We start from the raw sequence: 27398 nt of genomic DNA on the forward strand, positions 1-27398 counted from the left end.
TTATTTAAAGAAAAAAATATTTATTGCTTATTGTGGAGATTGTTATTTTGACAATTCATTCTGAATATCCAAAAATACAGAGGAACATGTTTTGCACTTGCAGTTGATAACACAGGATGTCAAAATCCCACCATGATATAAAGCAAAGTGTGCGCCAGATAACTTCCTACACTGACTGCATTTATGTTCATAAAAGGCTTCCCAAAACGAAAGTGATTCAACCATAAGGTTATCTTTCTATGCGCTTGTTATTAGCAGATTGTTGTAAGGCTCCAATTCCCTTGTCCTCGAAGAAACTTTCAGATATTGCCCTATCTTATCTGCTCCATAGCTAGCAGAATATCACAAACATCCATGATCCACTCTGCTCCATAGCTTCATATACATTAATACCAGAAGGACTTCCTATATCGCCTGTTTTCCACAATACCCATGTTCTCCATAATTTCTTCTTGAAAAGTTTTCAGAGCAGGAACATAAGTCTTTTCTAAAGCATCTTCCACTGATGTGTCTTTAGGTCCATCTAGAACAAATTTAAGAGAAATCTGAATCAATTATCTATTATTACGGGTTAACTGGAAGCAGTTTTAATGTTGTGCCTTATATAAATGGACATAAAAATCCCAAGCTCCTCAAATGCACTCTCCTGTGGGCAAGTCCTGTGTCAGCTCTGGATAGGATACAAGCATGCTCACTGCCAATCTAGAGCCAATAGGAGAATAATTCAAAGGGGGGGGGGGGTATCTGAATGGTGGTGGAAAGCACATGAAGCAATGATGTGGGGGTAAGAATAATTAGTATGTTTACAAATTAATAACATTTACAAATTAGTAAAACTTTAAGGACTTTTAAGACGCTTTAGCCGGCTACACCTATATTCGAATACCTATATGCTACACCTATATTCGAATACCTATATGCTAAACCTATATTCGAATACCTATATGCTACACCTATATTCGAATACCTATATGCTACACCTATATTCGAATACCTATATGCTACACCTATATTCGAATACCTATATGCTACACCTATATTCGAAAATATTCAATGGTTAGGAGGAGAGTTTATAATTTGAACTATTCCCACCCTGGTTATCTGTAATTTAGGGGAGTAGCTACAGCATAACTATTCTACTAAATACATTAAATTTATTTACATTAAAAGTTGTAAACATGAGGCTTTAACTGGTAAAAATTTAGCTTTGTGTAAAAGAACAGGTAGCAAGTTCCATTTCCACTTCCATTTCCTGTTGGTTTGGTTCTTAAAAAAGTTAGGACCTATTTGGAGTGAGAAAGCATATAGAGGCCTTAGCAAATAGCAGGACAACCAAAGCAGAAGAACCTGTGAAAAAAAAATGACCCCGGAACACCACAATAGTCTGTTTTGCCTCCTCCAGAATATAAAACCACATGTTTTGTACCTTTCTAGCTTCTGAAAAATAGATTGCACAAAAAGCGTAGTTACCGTCCAATAGACTGGGAAAATGCAACTTCAAGATACCTGATTGTATGAGCCCAAACAACCAACATGAAGTCAAGGAGTAGCGGGACTTTTGCAGCAGTAACAAGGAATCATACTGATTTGGGTCAACATTTTTATTAACGTGCAAACACAGAGCTAAAACCCATCCTACCATACAGAAGAGAGGTAAAAAGAAAAAATATAACTAGGAGTAACAACGCTCTTGAGTACTTTCCATCTACCCCAACTGGCACAAGGATATATACTCACTAATTAATACTCATTTTATTACTAGAATAGAAATAAATAAGACGGAAAACTCTGCTGCAAGCTTTAAAAACTTTATCAACTACAACATCAATTAATGCACCAGTTTACAGCATATACAATTTGCATAAGAATCAGCATTGTGATGTTTGAGATCTCCTCACCTTTCCATTGCTCAGGGATGATGCCGTCCCGTCTCTGTTCTACTGGCTTGGGAATGATGCGTCCAGTTCTCAATGATACCCTTACCCTTTCCCCTTCTTCTGTGAAACGCCACTCAATCTCTGTGGGTTCCCTTATAAAAGCATAAAAAAGAAAACACAGATCATATAACCTGGTTTGCTAAAAGATACAGACAGGAAGGGAAAGGAAAGAAAGAGAATATTTCCTAGGTAACTATCTTAATGTAAAGCAGAGTTGGGTGGGATGAGAAAAGTGACAGACAAGGATCATTAAAGGGACAGTCAACACCAGAATTTTTGTTGGTTTAAAAGAAAGAAAAATCCCTTAATTACCAATTCACCAGTTTTGCATAACCAACAGAGTTATAATTATACACGTTTTACCTCTGTAATTACCTTGTATCTAAGCCTCAGCAGACTGCCCCCTTATTTCAGTTCTTTTGACAGACTTGCATTTTAGCCAATCAGAGATGCCTCCATGGTAAATTCACGTGCATGAGCTCAATGTTATCTATATGAAACACGCTAACTAATGCCCTCTAGTGGTGAAAATCAAAATGCATTTAGATTAGAGGCGGCCATTAAGGTCTAAGAAATTAGCATATGAACCTCCTAGGTTTAGCTTTCAACTAAGAATACCAAGGGAACAAAGCAAAATTGGTGATAAAAGTAAATTGGAAAGTTGTTTAAAATTACATGCCCTATTTGAAACATGAAAGTTTTTTTTGGACTTGACTGTCCCTTTAAGAACCTTTATAAAAGTACAATTTTGGCACATTTTATACATAGTTATATACAAACACCAATAGGGTTTTGTAAATGTTTTATTGTCCTGATTAAAGAAATAACTTTCAACATTTAAAGAATTTTTTTTTCTATAGTGACAGGAATAACCAACACACAATGAAAAGTGCAGAGCAGAGAAGAAAATCTAAGCTTAGAAAGAAAAACAAACACCACAGACAACGTATTATTTTACATATGCCAGTGCAAAACAGATTAGGAATCCTTTGCTCTCTTGTGTGTTTCTAGAAGCTTTAGCAGTTCATGAACCTGAGACTGCCACAAAATATCTCTAAGCCCTAAGGAACAGATTGTTCTGTGCTTTAAAACAAGGCTTGACTAATCTGGGAACTTGGGCAATACTGGCGCCTTAAAATTAACCCCTAGCACCTTGTTTTAGAGCGCATAAAATACCCATGTGTCCCCCCCACCACCACTGCCACCTCCAGGTGTCTCTGCCAGTCGCAGCTATAGAGTACCCTGGTGCGACTAGAGGGCACTTTCCTGTTAGCTGTTCATGTGTTTTACCAGGGTACATTTGCAATGAGCGAGGGCAGGGTCATTTAATTTCACTGTGGTGGTGCAGCTCTAGTTCTACAAGCTAATTTATTTAAAGGGACATTATAGTCTTTTTCAAAAACAGCATGGTTCCAATGTACATAGCAATCATTTTTTTTTTATCAATAAACGCCAATTAAATGTTTTTTTATGCTTTTGGAGATATATTGATTGATTCCACTGCCCAGAAAAAGGAACGACTAAACCTCCAATTAATCACTTAGTCGGACGACCGACCGACATGTATGTCGGAGCGTGCGCACTTCAGTGATTATGCATTTCCTCTCCTATCGTGTAACAGGCGCAGGCTCACTGCAGTGTTAGAGAAACAAGCAACTCTGATCCCCTGCATAATTGATTGCACTGGTAATGGTTGCTATAGCAACCTGTAAAGCGTCAGACTTCAGAAGCAAAATAATTAGATGCGCTTTTGGACAGAAGCCTGCCTGCTAGTGTTTTTTTTTTTTTTTTTTAAATATTAATTTTTATTGAACAATTTTTCATTACATGTCAAAAAAAACAAAAAGAAAAGAGACATACAGTACAAAAACAATATGATCATCGTTACAGTTGACTAATAAGACAACAACATAGCTGTTTGCCGGGTAGAGGCTTAGAAGATTATAGAGGGAAAAAAAAAAAGAAAAGAGAAGAACGGGAGGGAAAAAGGTGGGGGTATGATTATCGAGGCTAAGATCTCGGTGGATTTATGGTTTCCCAGTAAAATTTGACATTGTGGTAGTGGGTTAATTTATTATTTTCTCTTGCAAGGTGTATCCAGTCCACGGATTCATCCTTACTTGTGGGATATTCTCCTTCCCTACAGGAAGTGGCAAAGAGAGCACACAGCAGAGCTGTCCATATAGCTCCCCCCCTAGCTCCACCCCCCAGTCATTCTCTTTGCCGCGTTAACGCACTAGGTTCTCTCTCAGGGAGGGTAAAGTGAATGTGGTGTTAGAATTGTAGTTTTATATCTTCAATCAAGAGTTTGTTATTTTTAAATGGTACCGGTTTGTACTATTTACTCTCTAGCAGAAAAGTGATGAAGATTTCTGCTGAGAGGAAAATGATTTTAACATGTAACTAAAATCCACTGCTGTTCCCACACAGGACTGAGGAGTACCAGAAAACTTCAGTTGGGGGGAACAGTTTGCAGGCTTGACTGCAATGAGGTATGTTCAGTCATTTATTTCTAGACAAGACTGAGATAATGCTAGAAGACTGACAAGATCCCCATGTGGGGAGGGTAAGCTATGTTCTGAGACTTAGTATAGAATTGAATGCTTCAGATTCATTAGCATTTAAATTTAAATTGGAACACCTCCGTGTTTTGCTCAGGGAGGTATTAGCTACTCTGGATGATTGTGACCCTATGGTGGTCCCAGAGAAGTTGTGTAAAATGGACAAGTACCTAGAGGTTCCTGTATACACTGATGTATTTCCGATCCCTAAGAGGGTTGCGGATATTGTTTCTAGGGAGTGGGATAGACCAGGTGTCCCTTTTGTTCCCCCACCTATTTTTAAGAAAATTTTCCCCATAACTGACCCTAGGCGGGACTCGTGGCAGACGGTCCCTAAGGTAGAGGGGGCTGTTTCGATACTTGCTAAGCGCACAACCATACCAATTGAAGACAGTTGTGCTTTTAAAGATCCTATGGATAAAAAGTTAGAAGGTTTACTTAAGAAAATCTTTGTTCAACAAGGCTTTCTTCTCCAACCTATTGCCTGCATTGTTCCTGTAACTACTGCAGCGGATTTCTGGTTTGAGGCACTGGAGGGGTCGCTCCAGACGGAGACCTCATATGACGAAATTATGGATAGAATTAAGGCTCTACAGTTGGCTAATTCATTTATCACAGATGCCGCTTTGCAATCAGCCAAGTTGGCGGCAAAAAAATTCAGGCTTCGCTATTATGGCACGCAGAGCACTTTGGCTCAAGTCATGGTCGGCCGATGTGTCATCAAAATCCAAATTTTTAAATATCCCTTTCAAGGGAAAGACCCTTTTCGGGCCAGAATTGAAAGAGATTTCAGAAATCACCGGGGGAAAGGGCCATGCTCTCCCCCAAGACAAGTCTTTTAAGGCTAAAAACAAAGCTAATTTTCGTTCCTTTCGTAATTTCAGGAGCGGTCCCGCTTCAGCCTCTACAGCTGCAAAGCAAGAGGGTAACGCTTCACAGTCCAAGGCAACCTGGAAGCCTCATCAGGGCTGGAACAAGGGTAAACAGGCCAAAAAGCCTGCAGCTGCTACCAAGACAGCATGACGGGGTAGCCCCCGATCCGGAACCGGATCTAGTAGGGGGCAGACTTTCTCTCTTCGCTCAGGCCTGGGCAAGAGATGTTCTCGATCCCTGGGCTTTAGAGATTGTTACCCAGGGATATCTTCTAGAATCAAGGACTCCCCTCCAAGGGGTAGGTTCCATATTTCTCGTATGTCTACAGACACGACAAAGAAAGAGGCGTTCTTACGCTGTGTAGAAGACCTACATACAATGGGAGTGATCCACCCAGTTCCAATTGCGGAACAAGGGCTGGGGTTTTACTCAAACCTGTTTGTGGTTCCCAAAAAAGAAGGAACTTTCAGACCAATCCTGGATCTCAAATTTCTAAACAAATTCCTCAGAGTCTCATCATTCAAGATGGAGACCATTCGGACAATCTTACCTATGATCCAGGAAGGTCAATATATGACTACCGTGGATCTAAAGGATGCGTACCTGCATATCCCAATCCACAAAGATCATCATCGGTTCCTCCGGTTCGCTTTTCTAGACAAGCATTACCAGTTCGTGGCTCTTCCATTCGGCTTAGCCACTGCTCCCAGAATTTTCACAAAAGTGCTAGGGTCCCTTCTGGCGGTTCTAAGACCGCTGGGCATAGCAGTGGCGCCTTATTTGGACGACATCTTAATTCAGGCGCCGTCCTTTAACAGAGCCAAGGCTCACACGGAGATTGTATTGGCCTTTGTAAGGTCTCACGGGTGGAAGGTGAACATCAAAAAGAGTTCCCTGTCCCCACTCACAAGGGTTCCCTTCCTAGGAACACCAATAGATTCGGTAGAAATGAAAATATTTCTGACAGAGGTCAGAAAGTTGAAACTTTTAACTACTTGCCGAGTTCTTCATTCCATTCCTCGGCCATCTGTAGCGCAAACTGAGGGCGATATTCAACGCGCTTCAGGCATGGCCTCACCTAGCTGCGGCCAAATTCATAAGATTTCAGTCGGACATTACGACTGTAGCTTACATCAATCATCAGGGGGGAACAAAGAGTTCTCTAGCGATGAGGGAAGTAACCAAAATAAGCAGGTGGGCGGAGGCCCTCTCCTGCCATCTATCAGCAATTCACATCCCAGGTGTAGACAACTGGGAGGCGGATTTTCTAAGTCGTCAGACTTTTCACCCGGGGGAGTGGGAACTCCACCCGGAGGTATTTGCCCAGCTGACTCGGCTATGGGGCATTTCAGAGTTGGACCTGATGGCGTCCCATCAGAACTCCAAGCTTCCTCTCTACGGATCCAGGTCCCGGGACCCCAAGGCGGCATCGATAGATGCTCTAGTAGCGCCTTGGTCCTTCAATCTGGCTTATGTTTTCCCACCGTTTCCTCTTCTCCCTCGTCTGATCGCCAGAATCAAGCAGGAGAAGGCGTCTGTGATTTTGATAGCGCCTGCGGGGCCACGCAGGACTTGGTATGCAGACCTAGTGGACATGTCATCTGTCCCACCATGGACACTGCCAATGAGGCAGGACCTTCTAATTCAGGGTCCGTTCAAGCATCCAAATCTAGTTTCTCTGACTGCTTGGAGATTGAACGCTTAATTCTTTCAAAGCGTGGAGTCAGTTATAGATACTCTGATCCAGGCTAGAAAGCCTGTCACCAGGAAAGTCTACCATGAGATATGGTGGAAATATCTTTGTTGGTGCGAATCCAAGGGTTACTCATGGAGTAAGATTAGGATTCCCAGGATATTGTCTTTTCTCCAAGACGGTTTGGAGAAAGGATTGTCGGCTAGTTCTTTAAAGGGACAGATATCTGCTCTGTCTATCCTTTTGCACAAGCGTCTGGCAGAGGTACCGGACGTTCAAGCGTTTGCACAGGCTTTAGTCAGAATCAAGCCTGTCTATACACCTGTGGCTCCGCCATGGAGTCTAAATCTGGTTCTTTCAGTTCTTCAAGGGGTTCCGTTTGAACCTTTACATTCCATAGATAATAAGTTGTTATCTTGGAAAGTTTTGTTTTTGGTAGCTATCTCTTCTGCTCGAAGAGTCTCAGAATTATCTGCCTTACAGTGTGATTCACCTTATCTGGTGTTCCACGCAGATAAGGTAGTTTTGCGTACCAAACCTGGTTTTCTTCCTAAAGTTGTTTCTAACAAGAATATTAACCAGGAAATAGCTGTTCCTTCTCTGTGTCCTAACCCATCTTCGAAGAAGGAACATCTTTTGCATAATCTTGATGTAGTTCGTTCTTTAAAGTTCTATTTACAAGCAACTAAGGATTTCAGACAAACATCTTCTTTGTTTGTTATCTATTCTGGTAAGAGGAGAGGTCAGAAAGCGACATCCGTTTGGCCTATGAGACTGACTAAGGATGAATCCGTGGACTGGATACACCTTGCAAGAGAAAACAGAATTTATGCTTACCTGATAAATTACTTTCTCTTGCGGTGTATCCAGTCCACGGCCCGCCCTGGCAATTAAGTCAGGTAAAAAATTTTTTTGTTTAAACTACATTCACCACTGCACCCTATGGTTTCTCCTTTGGCTTTTTAACCTTTGGTCGAATGACTGGGGGGTGGAGCTAGGGGGGGAGCTATATGGACAGCTCTGCTGTGTGCTCTCTTTGCCACTTCCTGTAGGGAAGGAGAATATCCCACAAGAAAGGATGAATCCGTGGACTGGATACACCGCAAGAGAAAGTAATTTATCAGGTAAGCATAAATTCTGTTTTTCAAATAGTGGTATTCCTCTAATTGAATTAGCTCTTGTGTTCGAGCTCTCCAAGTCTCAATTGTGGGTATAGTTGCCGTTTTTTAGGCCCTAGCGATCAGTGATTTCGCTCCGTTCAAGCATATCTGAAGGAGATGTGACCGTAATTTACAAGAGTGCTTAGGTTTATCGTTAAATAACACCATGAAAGGCGTAAGTTAAATGATACATCAAATAGTGGGGCTATAAAATGCTGCAGCGCTGACCAGAAAGGTTGCAACTTTAAACACGACCACCAGATATGAGTCATGTTGCCAGCGGTCCCGCAGCCCCTCCAGCACTTGGGAGAGGAGTTAGGATATATACACTTTAGTCTCACCGGTGTTAGGTACCATCTGGAGATGATTTTATAGTTCATCTCCAGAATTTGAGTGGATGTTGACGAACTGTGAGTGTATTGATATAATCGCTCCCATGTTTCATCAGAGATCTCCAAGTTCAGTTCCTTCGACCAAGTCTGTTTGGATTTAGGTAATTGTTTATATAAGCATGCGTCTAGAATTCTCTTGGACATAGCCAATGTTCCCCTTAGGGCCTTCCCATGTCTACAGATAGATTCAAAATGTGTGAGGGGGCGAAGAAGAGATTGTTTGTGGGGTGAAGTAGCCAGCAAATGTTTTAATTGGGAATATTTGAGCCTGCCTGCTAGTGTTTTATATATTTATCTATCTGGAGTGAGTGTATCCTTATCCTTCTGTGAGTGCGTGCACGCTCCCTCCCGTGTCATATCAACAAGCTTAAGCGGACATATAGAAGGAAAAAAAAACGCCCATTTATGGGGCGTTTAGAAATAACTCAGCATGAGACTAACTTAAAACGTACGTTTTTATAGAATTTAAAACACTCTTTTTTTTAAAAAAAAAAAAAAAAAAAAAAAAACATGCAGTTGTGTTTTATATAGGGTAGGGATAATATTGACATATAGAATTAACACGTTCATGGACCTTTAATCTACCTTAATTGGCAATTCTGCTAATTATTTGTAGCCTAAAGTAGTAGTTTGTTTTTTTGGTCTCTGTTGAAACCAGTTTATCTTTGCTGTCAAAAATCCACAGACTGTAAATGGTGTTTTTCTGCTGAAAAACTTTAAAAAATTTTTTTTTATTATTTATTGTGATCAACCCCTATATAATGACTTTCTAGAAGACAATTGTTGTCTGTCTATTACCAACTCTATCAAGAAGCCTATTCCACAAATTTACCAGTGTAAGAATATATTGACTCACCTATCTGTAGGATCAACAAGAGACACCTGGTTCACAAGTAGTGGGGCTTCACTTTTCACATAAGTTCCCCTATAGTCATCTGTCTTATTGACATAACGATAGTGCTTTTAAAATAAACAGAAATTAGGATTTTGTAAAATTATACTTTATAGTATTTAATTCAGAAAAAGTCATAAAACACTGATATATCCCAAAGACAAAATTACAAAACAGTGTATGTCAGATATTCAATATGGCTGTACTTGAAGACTTCAGTATGGGTAGTATCTAAACTCCTCAACATATTAAATAATAAGTTCTCCTCTCAAAACGTGCTATTAAAGGGAAACTAAACCCACATTTTTTTATTTAATGATTCAGATAGAGCATGCAATTTTAAGCAACTTTCTAATTTACTCCTATTATCAAATTTTCTTTGTTCTCTTGCTACCTTTATTTGAAAAGCAGGAATGCAAAGCTTGGGAGACGGCCCATTTTTGGTTCAGCACCTGGGTTGCGCTTGCAGATTGGTGGATAAATGTTGCAACCAATAAGCAAGTGCTATCCAGGGTGCTGAACCTAAAATGGGCCGGCTCCTAATCTTTACAATACTGCTTTTCAAATAAAGATAGCAAGAGAACAAAGAAATTTAAAATAGGAGTAAGATAGAAAGTTGCTTAAAATTGCATGCTCTATCTGAATCATAAAAGAAAAAAAATGTGGGTTTAGTATCCCTTTAAGTCCAAATTTATTGTTTTCATATGGACATTTTCTATGTTAGTTTAATGTTGTGGTGTAAACCTTTTTTAACCCTTTCATGACGATACTTATTTGTTACATCGGAACAAATTTCCGATGTAAACAAATAAGTAAAAAACAAATCACGGGACCACTCATTTCAATGATGGGATTGGGTCAGGGGGGAGTGCCTATGGCGCTAGGCACGCTCTCCAGCCCGCAATCCCATATAGGAAGCCGTTATGGCATCAGTACAGCCAAATGGCTAGGACGTTCCATGCCGTCCTAACGGCGGGAAGGGGTTAACATGGAACAATAAATGTGTTGATTGATGTGGAAGCACTAGAGGAGACAGGCGATTATAGCAGTTATGCTTGCAGAGGACTCCTGTGCACAAACAAAACCAGCATCATTCTATGTGGTTGAATTCTATGGCTAGTGAGTTGAAAATGTGAATGTTGTTAGCAACATAAGTGTTTAAAATATACAGATTGTAATTAATGTCTCATTTTCACAGGACCCTTATTCACAAAAATATGGAAAAACTAACACTACAAGTAGATATTTACAGCACCAAAATGTATCAGAATATTAGAAGGGGGCTGCTTATAAGTGGTAGCTGAAGCAATATTTGCAAATGAAAATACACAGCCTGTATTAATTACAAGACTGTAATGTTTATGTCTCTGAACTGCAGAGCCATTTCCACCCCTGTGCTGAACTGTTTTGCGGTTTTTAGCACAGCAATTTATTTTTAAAGAAATTCTATTAATTTATTAGGTGTTTTATTTATTTAAAAGGGTTAAACATGTAGCCAACGTTGCACTCCTGGAACACAACTTTTTCTCCAGATGAGGACATAGCTAGTGACAGGAGCATACTTGTCTATGTCCGTGTTCCATTTGCTCACTAACTGTATCATCATCTGGTGCGGCAAAGTGGTTAAAAAATAGCTAAAGTAAATTAAATTTATCTAAAAATAAAATGCTCCAAAAAATGTGGGTGAACTAATTTAATTAAAATCCTTAATTATAGAGGCTATAGTTTTATTTGTTAGCATCTATATTTGAGGACCCTTTTGTTCATAAGAAAATTGCACAAAAGTACATTGATGTATCCACAAAATACATGTAGAAAGTTGTTTTTTTTAAACATGCATGATGCATATGTAGTAGTAACATCCATCACTACTGCGTTAGAAAATACTATACTAAATACTTACCGTGTTTAAACCTTCCACAACTACCCAGTTGCGAGGATGGACAATTTGTGTAATTTTCCCTTGTTTTCCAGTATCTTTACCAAAAACAACTTGTACCTTAAAAATAAAAAAAACATCTTAGGGGTATTGAAAACCGTTTCAAGAAAGTTCATTTTATAAAAACAAATGTTATACTGAATATTATAGCGAATATTTGACAGAGTAAACCCCATTTTATCTCAACTGAAATATTCTGGTAGGGCAGGTTAAAGGCTGATTTTGCCCCATAAGATTATGGTTCTGTTAGGGGACTGAAGTTCTAATGATGATCACATGTATTTAATGATGATCACATGTAAGCTGCACTGGCTTTTAAAAATCTCAACTGACAGGACTTTTAGAAAAAGAAAAAAAGAAAAAGTCACTTGCTCCATTTGACTGGTAAAATAGGGATACTAGGGTGTCTTAGAGCTCACTGCAGCCCAAAGGTCACCTAGTTTACATGTCAATACCATTTGTAGAGCAATCACCCGATAGTTACAGAAACGTGTGATCTCATTTAAAAGATAAAAATCCCCTCTTAAATAATACGGATGTTGCAGTGGTAAAAGCATAGTGCAATAGCAGCCCCAGTTTATAAGAACTACTGAGGATGTTCCCCCAGTAAAAAAGGGAACTAAAAATATGTGCTTTGGTGACTTCTGGTGAGTGAGCCAACAGGGTGGCCACAAGTTAAATAAACCATCTGGAGGGGAATGGTACCCTGCAACACTAAAAAAAACTATACAGTCTTTGTTAGCAAATTTAAGTTTAAGCTGCCATTACTCACTTACAGTATCACCATGAAAATATTTCCAGTCCTCCTGGCTAATAGGTTCCACAAACACCTTTGCCCGTCTCTTGCCAGGTGGATTTCTTCTCTTTGCAGCTGTAGTTGACGGATCACTCATTCCATAACGATAATCATGCGGTAATTTGACCTTGGAGGCCACTGAAAGAAGCCGTGTCAGGCGCATGTCTGCAATGATACAAAGTAATATCAGCGGAGATTTCCAGGAACGGTTTGCAGCATCGGGACAGTATGGGAGGGGGAGAAAAAGGAAGTAAAGGCTAGGAGTTAAAAAAAAAAAAAAAAAAAGTAAAATCAAAATTAAACTTCCATGATTCATATGAAATTGTTAACAACTTCCAATTTACTTCTAATATATTTTCTTTATTCTCTTGGAGTCCTTTGTAGAAAAGCATACCTAGATAAGATGAGAAGCAGCAATGTACTACTGTGAGCTAGCTGCTGATTGGTGCCTGGACATATATGTCTAGTCATTGTCTTACCAGATGCGTTCAGCATGTTCCCAGTAGTGCATTTCTGTTCCTTCAACAAAAGATACCAACAGAATGAAGTAGATTTTATAACTTCAGTAAATTGCTTTAAACTGTCTAGTTATTAACTCAATATACTAGAACAGGTCGACAAATCTGTTTAAAATTTATAAGTAAGAATATTTAGGAGTCAGGCACACTTTCAGGAGCCAGACAGTGGAATTTGCATATAGATATATGGAGAATAACCCAAAAAGTTAGGAGCCAGGGGTAAAATTCTAACAGTCAGCGGCCCCCAGGTTTGTCAGGCCCTGCACTAGAAGCAATCACAAATAAAATCAAACCCACCTCCAGATTAGCTTGGTAACATCCACTTCATATGATTTAAACACTCTTATGCTGCATAAATAAATGCATACACCGAAAAATCCTTTAGGTAAAGTTTGGAGAATGATTTTAATGTATTGATCACAAAAGGAGCCAATTTATACCAAAAAACAAAAAAGTACTAGGAGTGAAAAATAGATAAGCACCACAAATAACTATAATTTTACTAACCAGAATAAAACATTTTTGATCTACATTTTCATTACTAGGTGTGGTAATATGTCTGTTGTGGTTAATGAAGACATCAGATGTTGACCACACTGCTACCACTGGCTTTGAGGTATTGCCTTCTATTGGTCAGGAAGAAGAGTGTCTGTAGAGCAGTGTTTTCCTAAAAAAAACTATTTAGGGTCAGATTATGAGTGGCACGTTAACAACTGCACACAAGCGATAAGGAGTTTACCGTAGCTGTTTGTGTGCGTTCGATTTTTTTTGCTCGAATTACAAGTTGAAAGTAAATTTAAAGAGTCAGAGATTAGCGCAACCTCAGAGCTCTGGGTAACTGCTTTGCAAAACAAACATCAAAAATACATTACAGAGTACAGTTACACTCATAACTGTTGGCTCTTTGAAACAGGAGTCATAATTTCTAGAAATAGATCGTAACTGATATATTACTAAATAAAGAGGATTAGCCATTAGATCCATTGGTACATAAGTATCTACCCATATAATCTAAGTACATTATTTATAAAATATAGGCTAGACACTTTTTAAACATCAAATCTCAAGTCTAACCTCTCAATGAAAGCATTCTCCATATAGTGGATCAAGATGTACAATCCCTAGCTTGGGCTGAAGATGCCATATTGCCCCGGCCGCAGGCAGCTGACAATGTTATTGAGACACAGACGGGTGTTGAGCTTTGACTTTGTCACATACATTTAACTTTTAAAAAACAAATTTCGCATGATAGTTAAACACCTTAATAGCAAACATCATATGCAATAAACTAAGTATATTCTGCAATAAGTTATAATGTGTAGCAGGTGCCCGCATTAAAGCATCCAGGGTCACCTAATTATATAAGACGTAAAACTAGGCAAATGATTCTGCTGAACTTTTAATTAACTTGCTTATTCTTATTGGAAACTAATACATTTAAATCCAAAACCTATGGTAACTGAAGATTATCTTGACTAAAACTATCTTTCAATTTTAACTAAACCGAGCAAACATTACTTATAAATGGTCCCAGGTAGCTATGTGGCAGTCATTGTAATAGAGCATTCGTATTTTAGTCTACCAGGGTATGGTCCCCACAGCCTTACTCACGATTCTTTAGTCTCTAAAGGGTCACTATGTACAAACCGTCCCCATTTAGTAAGTTCTCTCTTAGAAATTGGTCCACTCCCGGATTTGACAGAGGGGCAAACAGGGATCACACACATATCAGCCTACTCAAACTCTCTTGCATGGTAGGGGACAGAAGCCCAGCTTCGGTAGCCAGTAGATCCTCCTAAATCATGAGTTATTATATTATGACTCTTCGCCCTTCATTATGTTTGTTAAAGGGGTATAGGAGTCCAGGAACTTTCAACAAGCACACTAAGTTTTAAAAAACAAAATTTATGCTTACCAGATAAATTCCTTTATTTCCTGTCAGGGAGAGTTCACGACTCATTCCTTACTGTTGGGAAATACAACACAACACCTTGCCACCAGGAGGAGGCAAAGACACCCCAGCTTAAATAAGCATAAACATCCGGGAGCTCAGCTAATATTTTGTGCAGCAACACCGACACTGCCGATATCTGTCCCTTCAAAGAGCTGGCAGATAGGCCCTTCTCCAAACCATCTTGGAGAAAACATAAAATTCTGGCAACCTTTACCCTATGCCAAGAAAAACCACATTCCTTACAACAGTGCAGGTAAGTCCGCCATACCTTATGGTAGATGCGTTGAGTAACCGGCTTAGGAGCTTGAATAAAAAAAAGTGTCTTTGACACTATCAGAGAATCCTCTATTGGCAAAGACTAAGCGTTCAATCTCCACGCATTCAGCCTCAAAGAATCTAAATTTTTATGTAGGAATGGACCCTGTATCAGCAGGTCCCTGTGATAAGGTAACCTCCATGGAGAAGAGGACATTCTCACCAGATTCGTGAACCAGGTCCTTCGCAGCCAGGATGGAGCAATAAGAATCACTGATGCTTGATGTGGGCCACCACACGAGGGAGAACAAGCAATGGAGGAAAGAGATATATGTCTGAATTCCATGGGACCGTTATAGCGTCAATTAACTGTGCATGAGTATCCCTCAATCTCGATCTGTATCTGGGTAGTTTGGCATTGAGACAAGAGGCCATGAGATCGATCTCGGCATCCCCCATCTGCTGCAAATCTCTTCAAACACCTTGGGGATAAAAGAGACCATTCCCCCGGGTGAAAAGATCATCTGCTGAGGAAGTCTGCTTCCCAGTTGTCCACATCTGGGATGTGGATCGCTAACAGCATACAATTTTGGGCTTCTGCCCATTCTAAGATTTGAGACACCTCCCTCATCTCTAAAGAACTCCTTGTTCATCCTTGATGGTTGATGTTGGCGACCATAGTTATATTGTCTGATTGGAATCTGATAAACTGGGACAAACTCAGTTGGGGTCAAGTCTTCAGCGCATTGAAGATTGCCCGGAGTTCCAAGATATTGATCGGAAGGGTGGATTCCTCCATAACCCTTGTGCCTTCCTGGCTTCCTAAAGACTGGCGTCCGTAGTCATAATCTCCCAGGACGGTCTCAAGAAGCACATGCCTAGAGACAGGTGATCTTGACAGAGTCAGCAAGAGAGCTAATCTCGACAGGCTGTCCAATACAATCTGTTGTGACAGGTCAGAATGTTTGCCATTCCATTGTCTTAGCATACATAGTTGTAAAAGTCTGAGATGGAATCTGGCAAAATGAATAATGTCCATACAAGACAACATGAGTCCAATCACCTCTATGCAGTGGGCCACCGAAGGTCTGCAGGGCAAGACACGCTATTGCCAGCTTGTAACGTCTCTTTATGAATATCGATTCTTTAACTGTACCCAGGAAATTCACCCTGGTATTTGACGCTACAGGACAGGAAATCTGCCTGGAGCAATGAGCAGGACCTGTAACTGGCATTATGAACAAGAATAGAAGATTATTACTCCTAAGGAGGTTAGATCCGTACCCAATATAAGAAGGCTGTCCTCTTCTCTGGTCTTGTAGATAGTCTGGAGAGGAGGAGGAATCTGCCCCTGGGCGGATGAGATTTGAATACTATCCTTTATCCCTGAGATACAACCTCCAGTACCCAAGGATCCTGAACATCCTGAAACCAGGCGTTTCTAGAAAAATGACAGTCTGTCCCTTACTCGATCCGATCCCGGGTTTCAGGGGCCGCCCCTCCATGCAGATTTGTTATCTGCGGGCTTCTTAGTTTGCTTGGACTTATTCCAAGACTGAGCAGGCTTCCAGGTACTCTTGGGTTGCTCAGGCTTGGAGGATGATTGAGTTCCCTGGGACTTGCCGAACGAAAATTAGAAAACTGCCTGTTCTTATCCTGCGGAAGGAAAGCTCCTTTACCTCCAGTAACAGAAATAATAGAGTCCAGACCTGGACCAAATAAAACAATCTCTTAAATGATAAGGAAAGGAGTCTGGATTTAGAAACCATATCCACGGACCAAGATTTCAACAAGCAACAACCTGCGAGCTAGGACCGCAAAGCCTGAAGCTTTTGCGTTAAGGCGGACAATCTGCATATTCTCATCACAGATAAAGGAGTTAGCTATTCTTAAGGCCTTAATCCTCTCCTAAATATCCTTGAGGGGAGATTCCACCTCTATAAGTTCTGACAGAAAGTCACACCAGTAGGTGGCTGCACCAGCCACAGTTGTTACCGCCGGCTGGAATAAAAACCCTGTGTTGGAAAATTCTTCTCAGGTAACTTTCCAACTTCTTGTCCATAGGATCCCTAAAGGAAGAGCTATCTTCCAGAGGGATTGTGGTACGCTTTGCTAGCGTCGAAATGGCGCCATCCACCATAGGGATGGAACCCCACAGTTCCAGCTGAGAGTCAGGAACCGGGAATAACTTCTTAAAAGTTGAAGGGGAAAAGGGAGTTCCAATTCTTTCTCAATCACTACTGATAATGTTCGCCATGCGAACTGGGACGGGAAAGGTCTGTGGGGCCTCTCTGTCCTCATAAACCCGGTCTAACTTAGGAATTTAAGGTTCCTCAGGCAGTTTTGTTTCTGGAACCTCTAACGTAGACAGAACCTCCTTTAGTAAAAAACGCAGATGTTCAAACTTAAATCCCGAAGAAGGGCTTCTCGGAAGGAGGAGGTTTGGTAACTGAAGTCTGACTCATCCTCGGACAGTTGAGACATACTGGCTAAATCCGATTGGAAATTAGATGTATCTAATTCAGGAGAACTATGTTTACCCTTTCTCTTTCGTTTTTCCAGAGATAGGTAAGGCACTCAGGGCCGCAGACACAGCAGATTGAAACTGCGTGGTAAAGTTTGCAGGGAAAAAGCCCCCTCCAGCCGGAGTATTAGATGTTCCACAGGGAACTGCATGTGAAGCGGTTTGAAGGGATAGGGTAGGCATCCCCCGGACCAGAGTCCCGAGAGGTTGACGGCTCAGAGGTACTAATTAGGCTAGGGGAGTTAGCAGATTTAGCTCCCTTCTTAGACTTTAGGACGGTACCCAGGCAATGGAACAAAATTGAGGTGAACAAACCACAGCCTCCTCACAATTTAAACAGGCATTATTTTTTAAGATAGAAAGTACAGAACCCTCTAACTTGTTAATCTCAGAGTACTCCATTGCTGGAGATGCAATCCCACAGTAAGAAAACAGTTTCAAAACAACAACTGTCTTAATAATAAAGAGGCACCATTATAACCCCAATGGCTGGGGCACTCACCACCTCCTAGACCCAGACAAACTATAGAGAACACTCTCCATAGGATTGACGGAGTTCCTGCAGCAGGATTGTGAGAAAACTAATTTAGCCGCACCCGATCACGTGGTGCGCAAGTAGGGACCTCCCCTGCTATGAGAAAAGTGTGTGAAACTATTAGGAGCAGCGCAACTTCACAAAAACTAAAGTGAAACCCATCTGTTCAATTGCCGAAAGTACACAGTCTAATTAAGCCCAAAGCTTCACAAGTGTTCCTTAAAGAACAAAAGCAGTACATATATTCCCCAAACTGTTCCAAAATAATCTCCAAATTAAATGAGATATTAACCCCGGATCCTAATGAGGTTATGAGACGTCACACTGTGACCCTAATAATAGGAGTCCCTGCTAAATCATAAATAAAGTGAACTTACCCTCCAGAATCTATGCTGTGGAACAGGTACAGCATCTCAATTGTGACAGCCTTGCCGCGGTGTTCTGACAGGGACCCAAGTGTAAAAAAGCAAGCAGTGTAACTCGTTAACACGGATTACCCAGGAGCTGTTAGATAGTCTGGATCGCTTTGCAGAAAAACTTTCCCTGCATCTCCAGACTCTAATGTTCATCAATACTCTTACCGAGAGGTTTATATGATTACTTAAAACTCCAGTCCTCTCTTGAAGGGAAAATACCCATTAAAGGACTATCCAAATCTTCTGACACTTCTCTGCCATCCTCCTCTAGTGACGAAAGGCAAAGAATGACTGGGGGGGATGGGGGAAGTGGGAGGGATATTTAAGCCTTTGGCTGGGGTGTCTTTGCCTCCTCCTGGTGCCCAGGTGTAGAATTTCCCAACAGTAAGGAATGAAGTTGTGGACTCTCCCTGCCTTTGGAAAGAAAATAGTCTCCTAGTAATATGAAAACTGCTTTCTCAATCTCTTGAATACTCAGTGCCATGGTGCCCCTTTAAGTGGTAGATAAAAGAAGAGCAATGTGCACTCTTTGTTTAATTGGTTACCGGGCATGGGGGGTGGAGGCTTATCCACTTGCGGCCACCGCAGGTCAACAATAGGCTTTCCAGAATAGATCACTCAATGCACGGAAATATACAGAGTAAATCTTCATAAAATTGTGTATCTGGATTGTAAGGGAAACAACTGATATTCGGTGGTTTATCAGCTGCCTAATTCTCCACTGTTAATATTGATGTAAGCCATGACAGCTGCCCGGACATTTACCCATTATAGAATCTTTAATATTTATGGGTGCTGCAATTACAGGGATTGTACATGGATATATCAATATTGTGTGTTTGTTTATGGGTTGCTACAGGAATGTCATGTGTATTCTCTTGTCACACTGTGCAACTGTGTATTTTATTGTGGGGTCCAGTTGACTTGGATGAGATAATCTTTCTGTTTTGACACATTTCATCAGTTGTGTGTCTGAAGAAGGGATCATTTTGACCCCAGAATAAATAAGTCTGATAAAGACCAGAGAGTTCTCCTCTTCTGGTTCCTACAAAAAAAGTTGTGGGCATTTCATGTAAGTTTGCCCACACTGTATTATATAGCTTCCACACCACAGATAAAATCTCCATGACAGTTTACTATTCTACACACACATTTCTTTTATTTCTCTAACCCCTACATACCCATAAAATACATTTTACAAAAAGAAATGGCTTATTATATTTTAAAGAAACATTAACTATACCATGACAACAAAACCCAATAGATGTGCACCTAATTATATAGAAGGAGCAAAGCGTCCTGTTGCAGAGAAGCCAACAACAGCTTGTGGAATGGTACACATAGGGCTCTGTTCTGATGTCTTTTCTTGCCCTAGTATACATCCCACTCTTTATGCAAGAAAACCTGGTACCACCAGGGCAAGATTTATAGCCAAGTTACATGAAGGCACCAAAATCTGAAGCGCCCTCCCCGATCACCATTCACTGCTGTGCCAGCGACCTTAACTAAGTTGGCCGCCGGCACTGAACTGCATGCAACAAGCATTGCACATGCATAATATTTGCAATAGCCACAACAAAGATAGATTCCGCGCACTGTGCTGTTATTTCACTGCCGGCAGCCATCTTGGTTAAGGTCAACTGCTGACCGGTATGGAGGGCGCCTGTAGGAACATGCCTACTCTGCCTTATTATAAACCCAGCCCTGGGTACCACCCAACCTCCCCCAGAAATGCCCAATGCCAGCAAGACTCTGCAAAATTTCACTTGACCCCACCCCAGATAAATCTATACCCTACCCCAAGTCACTCGGTCCACAAACAAAAAAAAACACCCAGACATAAGATCCTGGGTACAATCTTTAAAAGGCATAGTAAACACATTTAGATTTGTATACAAAATATTTAGTTAAAAACAACTTTGCAATAAATTGTAATTAGTTATATTGCCCCCTTTTCATGTAATTTAGCTCTAAAAAATGGGAATTTTCTTATTCTCAGAGCTGGATTTGCACCTGCTGATTTTTCAAGGCTAGCCCTGCTACATAATTTCCCCTAACTGACTTTAGCAGATGTTGATTTATTTTAAAAATGTTTAGAGACTTTGGTTGATATGTTATTCTATAGCAAGACAACAGAAATACCTGGTAATTATAAGGTGTTTATTTTCTATTTAAATGTTGTTAGGTATGCTGTTTCTGTAGGACCAAACTATTCAGGTTTTTTGGTATTCCATCCAAATTTAAAATGCCATTTGCTTGTAATACTAGAAGCAAGAAAAATATAAATATGCTATAAAATTGCTATTTCAGCATTTAACACATTTATATTCAAACCTAGCATTTGGGCAAGGCTATTGTGTATAGATATATGCAGCATAATGTAAAGAACAAAGTTAGTAGCCAATGTATAAAGCTGGCAGCCACTGCTCCCTACCTTTTTTTTTTTATTAAGTTTTTATAATACAAAACTGTTTGGTAAAACATTATGTATTATACAGGCTTATGAAACATGGTTATACGTTTGGTTAGACAGAGAGCTTGAAATATCCTGTTCCATTTCACACCAGTCATTGTAAACTGTATATCATATAAAGTCCAAAATATCAGAGGCACTACAGGCAAAAGTGAAAATATAATCCACATATACATTCATAGACATATGTACCATGGTAAAGTCATGTACATACTAGCACAACAGTATAATAGAGAAAATATACTAACAGAACTCATATAGGTGCAAGCTCTAAGTCTACAACATCCAGGTAACATTTGACATTTAATCCTCAGTTTTATGGATATATTAAGAGGAACCTTCTAAATCAGTGTTTTTCAACCAGTGTGCCGTGGGAGATCCTCAGGTGTGCCACGGCAGACTTACAACAGTGTGACATATTTTTTAAACTTTGCTTGTTTTTTACTCCCAGTGCAGGGGTAGTTTGTAGGAGGCATGGCATAACAGCACAATACATACAGTATGTCTGTGTTTGTGTGTATATATATATATATATATATATATATATATATATATATATATATATATATATATATATATATATATATATATATATATGCTGTATTAGGCTACAATGTGTGATTTTTTAAAAAATTTGGGATGGTGGTGTGCCACAGGATTTTTTAATGTAAAAAAGTGTGCCACGGCAAAAAAAGGTTAAAAATCACTGTTCTAAATGATATTATGGGCCACTTTTGGACCCCAACTTAACTCAAGAGAAGGCAAATGAAAAAATAAGGCTACTCATGGATCCTTAATGTGTATTTATATGCTTTTCTAGTATGAGCTTATCAAAACTACTTGTACAAGCAGTGTGGGCTTATGAACTCACAGGAGGCATTAAACCTTTAAATAAATAGTTAATAGAGGGCAATACAAGTATGAGCTTATCATAAAAAAAGATAGCATTGCATTTAAAAAATTAAACCCATAGTAGAAAAATTCTCACAAGGATAGAGCAGGGGCATACTCATAGGCGAGTTAATTAGGAGGTTATCATGGCAGTAGGGCTAATAAACTAAAATGAGAACTTCAGAGGCGTCTAAAAATAAAAATCAATATTGGCTGTTCTAAAAAAGGAGAGTTTCATAGCTAATAAACTGATGGACCCACTAGATAAAATATAGCTCACAGAGAAACATAAAACCCTTTAATATATATTGTGACTTGTCCCACAGACCATAGGACAAGGACTGTAATATCATATATATGGTTGAGAGCAAATGAGGGTCTCAAGTCATGAATACATAGGGCTATATCTTGCAAAGTTGGATAGAATGTGTATGGGATAGTATTATTAATTTAGATGCATATCAGTTATACTCAGGTTAGTGGTTAACAATCAGCATCTGGGTCCAGAATAAACAATTTGTGTGAAAAGTGACCCCTGAGCTCTATTTATGCGGCAAAAAGTTTACTCAGAGAATCCAATAATGCGACCACTCAAGGTGCTGCCCAGACATGCCCTCCACTGCTCCCTGCCTTTAATAGACATTCCCATGTGGTAATCCATAAACTGCTAACATTTTATAGAGTCATACAGTAAGAGAACTGTTCTTTTTATTTAAAGACATACTTCTGTATGACCAAATACTTAGTATGCTGGAAAGCCTTGTCCTTTGATGCAGAATAAGGTACCATATGCACATTAAAGGGACAGAACGCTCAAACTAAAATGTGAAATTTTTGCAACATACTTCCATTAGCAAAAATGCTGCTAGTAAAAATCATTGCCGTTTCAGCAGCATAAGCTTATATGCTAATGTGTGACTAGAACATAAGGATTCAAACACACACAGTACTGTGCAAAAGTCTTAGGCCACCATTAGATTTGTTTTAGCAAAGTTTTAATGACCATCCATATTTATTTTTAGATCTCTTTATTAAGATATAAACAGAAAATATGTACCCAGAATATATATGTAGTTCTGGGATCCAAGCACTCACTGTAAGTGTGTATTGCCTGGGTGCACTCTATGGTAGATAGGTAGAAACTTCAAGGAAAGAAGATGCACTCACAGGACTTGGTTAACATAAATTGTATTCGTTTTTCATCAATAAGGGTTCAGTCAACGTTTTGGTCCTCACAGGGACCTTTTTCAAGACTGTGGCTCAATACAAGCGTGTTTGATATGTTCAGCGCTGAACAGTCTTGACAAAGGTCCCTGTGAGGACCGAAACGTTGACTGAACCCTTATTGCTGAAAAACTAATAAAATTTATGTTACCCAAGTGCATCTTCTTTCCTTGAAATATATACACACACAATTTTTCAGAACAAAATGGCTCCTTCATGCAAAAGTCAGTATTTAGTGTGGCCTCCCTTAGCACATCTTGAACTCTTTTGGGGAGACTGTCCTGAAGTAATATTCTGGTATATTATAACAGTCTTCTTTGGTTGTCTTATTTCTTTCGCTGTCCAGGTGATCCCATACTGCCTCTAATATTCCATGACTGTCAGTGTTTTATCAGCTGTTTTTCTCTCCAAATATAATTTCACTGCATTACCAGTGTGAACAGGATCTTTATCGTGATGAAAAATAAAACCATTCCCAATCAGGCAGATTATGAATTAAAACCTGTCTGTACTTTTAAGCATTCATGATCCCATCAATTTGGACAATATACTCAACACCACTGGCAGAAATGCAGCCCCAAACTAGTACAGACCTTCCACCATGTATCACTTAAGGCAGTAAGCACTCATTTTTCCATATCTCTCCAACTCTTCTTCTAACATATTGTCGACAATTGGACACACAAATTTCAAACTTGGATTTGTCACTCCATAATACTCTTTTGAACTGATCTTTATTTTAATCTTTGTGAGCTTTAGCATCTCTTAGCCTTTTCAAAAAAGTTTTTTTTTTTAGGCTACTACCCTTCCACAAAAACCATTCCTGATTAAGCTTCTTTGGACTGTAGAAGGGTCAACTTGGCATCCTGATGAAGCTGCTAAGATGCTGAGCCAGGTCCTTGCTGGACTTCTTCCAGTCTCTCAAAGAAAAGACTCTGAGAAACTTCTCACCAGATTTTGAAAGTTTTCTTGACCTTCAAGTGATTTTATTTGTCTTTGACCTCTCCCGATTATTCAAATTTCTTTATAACAGCTTGAATACCACATCTTAAGTATCCAGTTTGCCGATTTCCCTTTGAGAGTGGCCTTGCTGATGCAAAAGTATGATTTTATGTCTGTCAAATCCTGTGATCTTTGGCGTTTTGAATGTAATGATGTGATTGAAAGCCAGTCTTATTAGCAAGCTTCCAATGAATTAAACATATACCACATGTGTATGTAATACTCAAGCAGATCTTAAACAAACCTGGTGTAATAGACGCATACTTGCCACTGATTTTTTTCAGTTTATAATACTGCATACACATATCCTGTATTTTCTGGTTGTATTCTAATAAAGAGACTGAGAAATAATTACATATGGTTATAATACTTTTGCTAAAACAACAAATCTAATGGTGGTCTAAGTCTATTACACAGTAGTTGCAAACATATTAAAACACATAGTTAAAGTCAGGTCCAGGGCAACACTGCTACTGGGAGCTAGATGAGGAAATGAAAAGGTATGCGTTTGTAATCACCAACCAGGTCGCAGTAGTATAGGATATGTAAATATCCTCTTTTAACAAAGGATACGAAGACAACATGAATTTGAAAATAGAAGTGAATTTTTAATGTGTCAAATATACATCTGAAGCATGCAAGTTTAATTTTACCTTCGATATCCCTTTAATGCATGACCTAACCTCAAGCTAGTAGCCTGTGCTGCCACCATGGGCACCAGCAAATATATTTCTAATGGTGAAGGTATAAAATATACCCAGCAAAACCACATAGGTGCTAAATAACATGTACCCTAAAGTGTAACATAACAGTAGCACAGCGTAATAGCGTATGTGTTTTATGCCACCTTACTCGTGCTACAAATCACAAAAAATAGTTCCGTCATTTAAAGTAATACACCCGTATATGTAAAACAATAAGCTGCCTCCAAACACAGCTTCCACCTCGTTTCAAGCTGTTGAGATGAATGAAAGATGCAACAGACACAAGTAATTCTCACCTCTGCAGATTCGCCCTCACACTAGGGGCAATGCAGGTTGCCAGGAAGTGCCTCCCTAACACATGTACGTATTACTTCCAGGCTCATCAACTATGACCTCTACACTTTAAAGATGTACACAAATACAATACAAATACTTTTTTCCCCCCGAACATTCATGCTTTTTTTACCCACCGCAAGCGCAGGAGTTGTAGAGCAAAAAAGGTTACAAATGTTGAGATTGAGAAGGGTCTGGCTACAGGGTAGCGGCTAGATTCTGTCCCTCTAAAGGACCCTCTGACGTCACATCAGTCACGTGATCACATGGTGCGAGAGCCGAGGAAGCAGAAGGGCGAGACACTCAAATCAATAGTACGCTTCTGTTTACCTCTGCAGCTTGGTCACTCAGTAAGAGTTGTCTGGACATGGAAGAAACACTAATGTGACAAAGAAGTGAGAAGAATATGCGTTTTCATGAAGCAAGAAGCTGGGATCTTGATTAGAGGCTGATTTATAACAGAGATTTGTAGATTGTCTTTTTTTAACTCTGAATAATGGGAACTTGTGCCTAGGATTTAGGCTAGAAACATGCAGACCTGGGTGTGGGGAAATATTACACTTGGAGCCCAACATTTTGTTTTTATTCATTTTTTATTATATATTTTGTAGGAGAGAAGCTGATATCTGGCACTGCATATGAGCAATGGGAAACCACTTGTCTTTTGTATGTTTGTGGGGGTATCAGTCTTTACATAATTACTGAAATTCACCTAGAATTGTTAAGCTGTATATTTTAAATTTGCATTTAAAATGAAAATTAAATCAAATGAACAGGAAATAGTTAATTAGCTTATACTGTATTTTCTCTCATTTTTTTTCTTTCTCTCCTTCATGCCCCTAATTTGCTGATGTCTCTTACATTTCCCTTTCCCCTTCTTACAGTGTGTGTAATGACAGCTGCAGTGTGTAGAATGTATAACAGGACAGTACTTTTAAAAGAAAGAGGACAATGGCATCTTAGTGTGTGACAAGAGAGAGGGTGGTACAAGATTGTGGTGGTTCTTGTAAATATGTTGTGGTTGGGTTGCAGGGTCATATCTAGTGTACGTATGGAGGGGTAGGTAGTAGAAACATGCGGCTACATTAAGAGTTTTGCGTTAAGGTGAAAAAGCAGCGTTACCAGGTCCTAGCGCTGCTTTTTTCGCCCGCTGGTATTTCCCCTTCTTACAGTGTGTGTAATGACAGCTGCAGTGTGTAGAATGTATAACAGGACAGTACTTTTAAAAGAAAGAGGACAATGGCATCTTAGTGTGTGACAAGAGAGAGGGTGGTACAAGATTGTGGTGGTTCTTGTAAATATGTTGTGGTTGGGTTGCAGGGTCATATCTAGTGTACGTATGGAGGGGTAGGTAGTAGAAACATGCGGCTACATTAAGAGTTTTGCGTTAAGGTGAAAAAGCAGCGTTACCAGGTCCTAGCGCTGCTTTTTTCGCCCGCTGGTATTACATGTCTGGCAGGTTTAGGGGCACCGCACACTTTTTTGGCCAGAACGCAAAGCAACTTACGTAAATTTCGTAAAGACTTTTATCAATGGGACTTCCATAGCGTCGGTATTACACACTTTTTTTTTAGGCCAAAAAGTGAGCAGTACAGCCTATCCCATTTTAAAGTCAGTAGTTATGAGTTTTACACTACAAAGCTGTAGCATAAAACTCATAACTAAAGTGCTAAAAAGTACACTAACACCCATAAACTACCTGTTAACCCCTAAACCGAGGCCCTCCCGCATCGCAAACACTAAAATAAAATTATTAACCCCTAATCTGCCGCTCCGGACATCGCCGCCACTAGAATAAACATAACCCCTGAACCGCCGCACTCCCGCAAACACTAGTTAAATATTATTAACCCCTAATCTGCCACCCCTAACATTGCTGCCACCTACATTATACTTATTAACCCCTAATCTGCTGCTCCGGACATAGCCGCCACTAGAATAAACATATTAACTGCTGCACTCCCACAAACACTAGTTAAATATTAACCCCTAACCTGCCACCCCTAACATCGCTGCAGGGCCGGACTGGGAAATCAGACCAGCCCTGGAAATTTATATGGCCCAGCCCCGCCCCCTCTGACTCAGCCCCGCCCCCTTTGGTTCAGATCCGCCGGCTCCGCCTCAGCCTTGCACCACACACAGCGCAACAAAAAATGGTTGTAGAGTATATACATATTAACACATATACACAAACTCACACATAGGCACTTACGCACACGCTCACACAGTCTCATGCTACAGTCTCTCTCACACTCACACAGTCTCTCTCTCTCTCTCACACACACATAGGCCCACTCACACAGTCTCTCTCACACACATAAGCCCA

The 27398-nt window shown here is 39.9% G+C and overlaps 1 protein-coding gene across 2 annotated transcripts; it reads right to left on the reverse strand.

The window, feature by feature from the left end:
* Window positions 1–25336, reverse strand: MRPL24 (mitochondrial ribosomal protein L24). Of its 2 annotated transcripts, none has more exons than XM_053705306.1 (6): window positions 25210–25336; window positions 12224–12408; window positions 11412–11507; window positions 9473–9576; window positions 1899–2029; window positions 1–523 (listed from the first exon to the last, which is right to left on the reverse strand). In XM_053705306.1, exons 2-6 carry the CDS (start codon window positions 12404–12406, stop codon window positions 387–389), a joined length of 651 nt encoding a protein of 216 aa, XP_053561281.1. In that variant the 5' UTR covers window positions 12407–12408; window positions 25210–25336; the 3' UTR covers window positions 1–386. The 2 variants fall into 2 exon arrangements, with proteins under 2 accessions (XP_053561281.1, XP_053561277.1); XM_053705302.1 differs by lacking the exon at window positions 25210–25336 and adding an exon at window positions 25036–25186.
* Window positions 25337–27398: the final 2062 nt, after the last annotated feature.

Source organism: Bombina bombina, chromosome 1 (genome assembly GCF_027579735.1).
Source record: "Bombina bombina isolate aBomBom1 chromosome 1, aBomBom1.pri, whole genome shotgun sequence".
Taxonomy (NCBI): domain Eukaryota; kingdom Metazoa; phylum Chordata; class Amphibia; order Anura; family Bombinatoridae; genus Bombina; species Bombina bombina.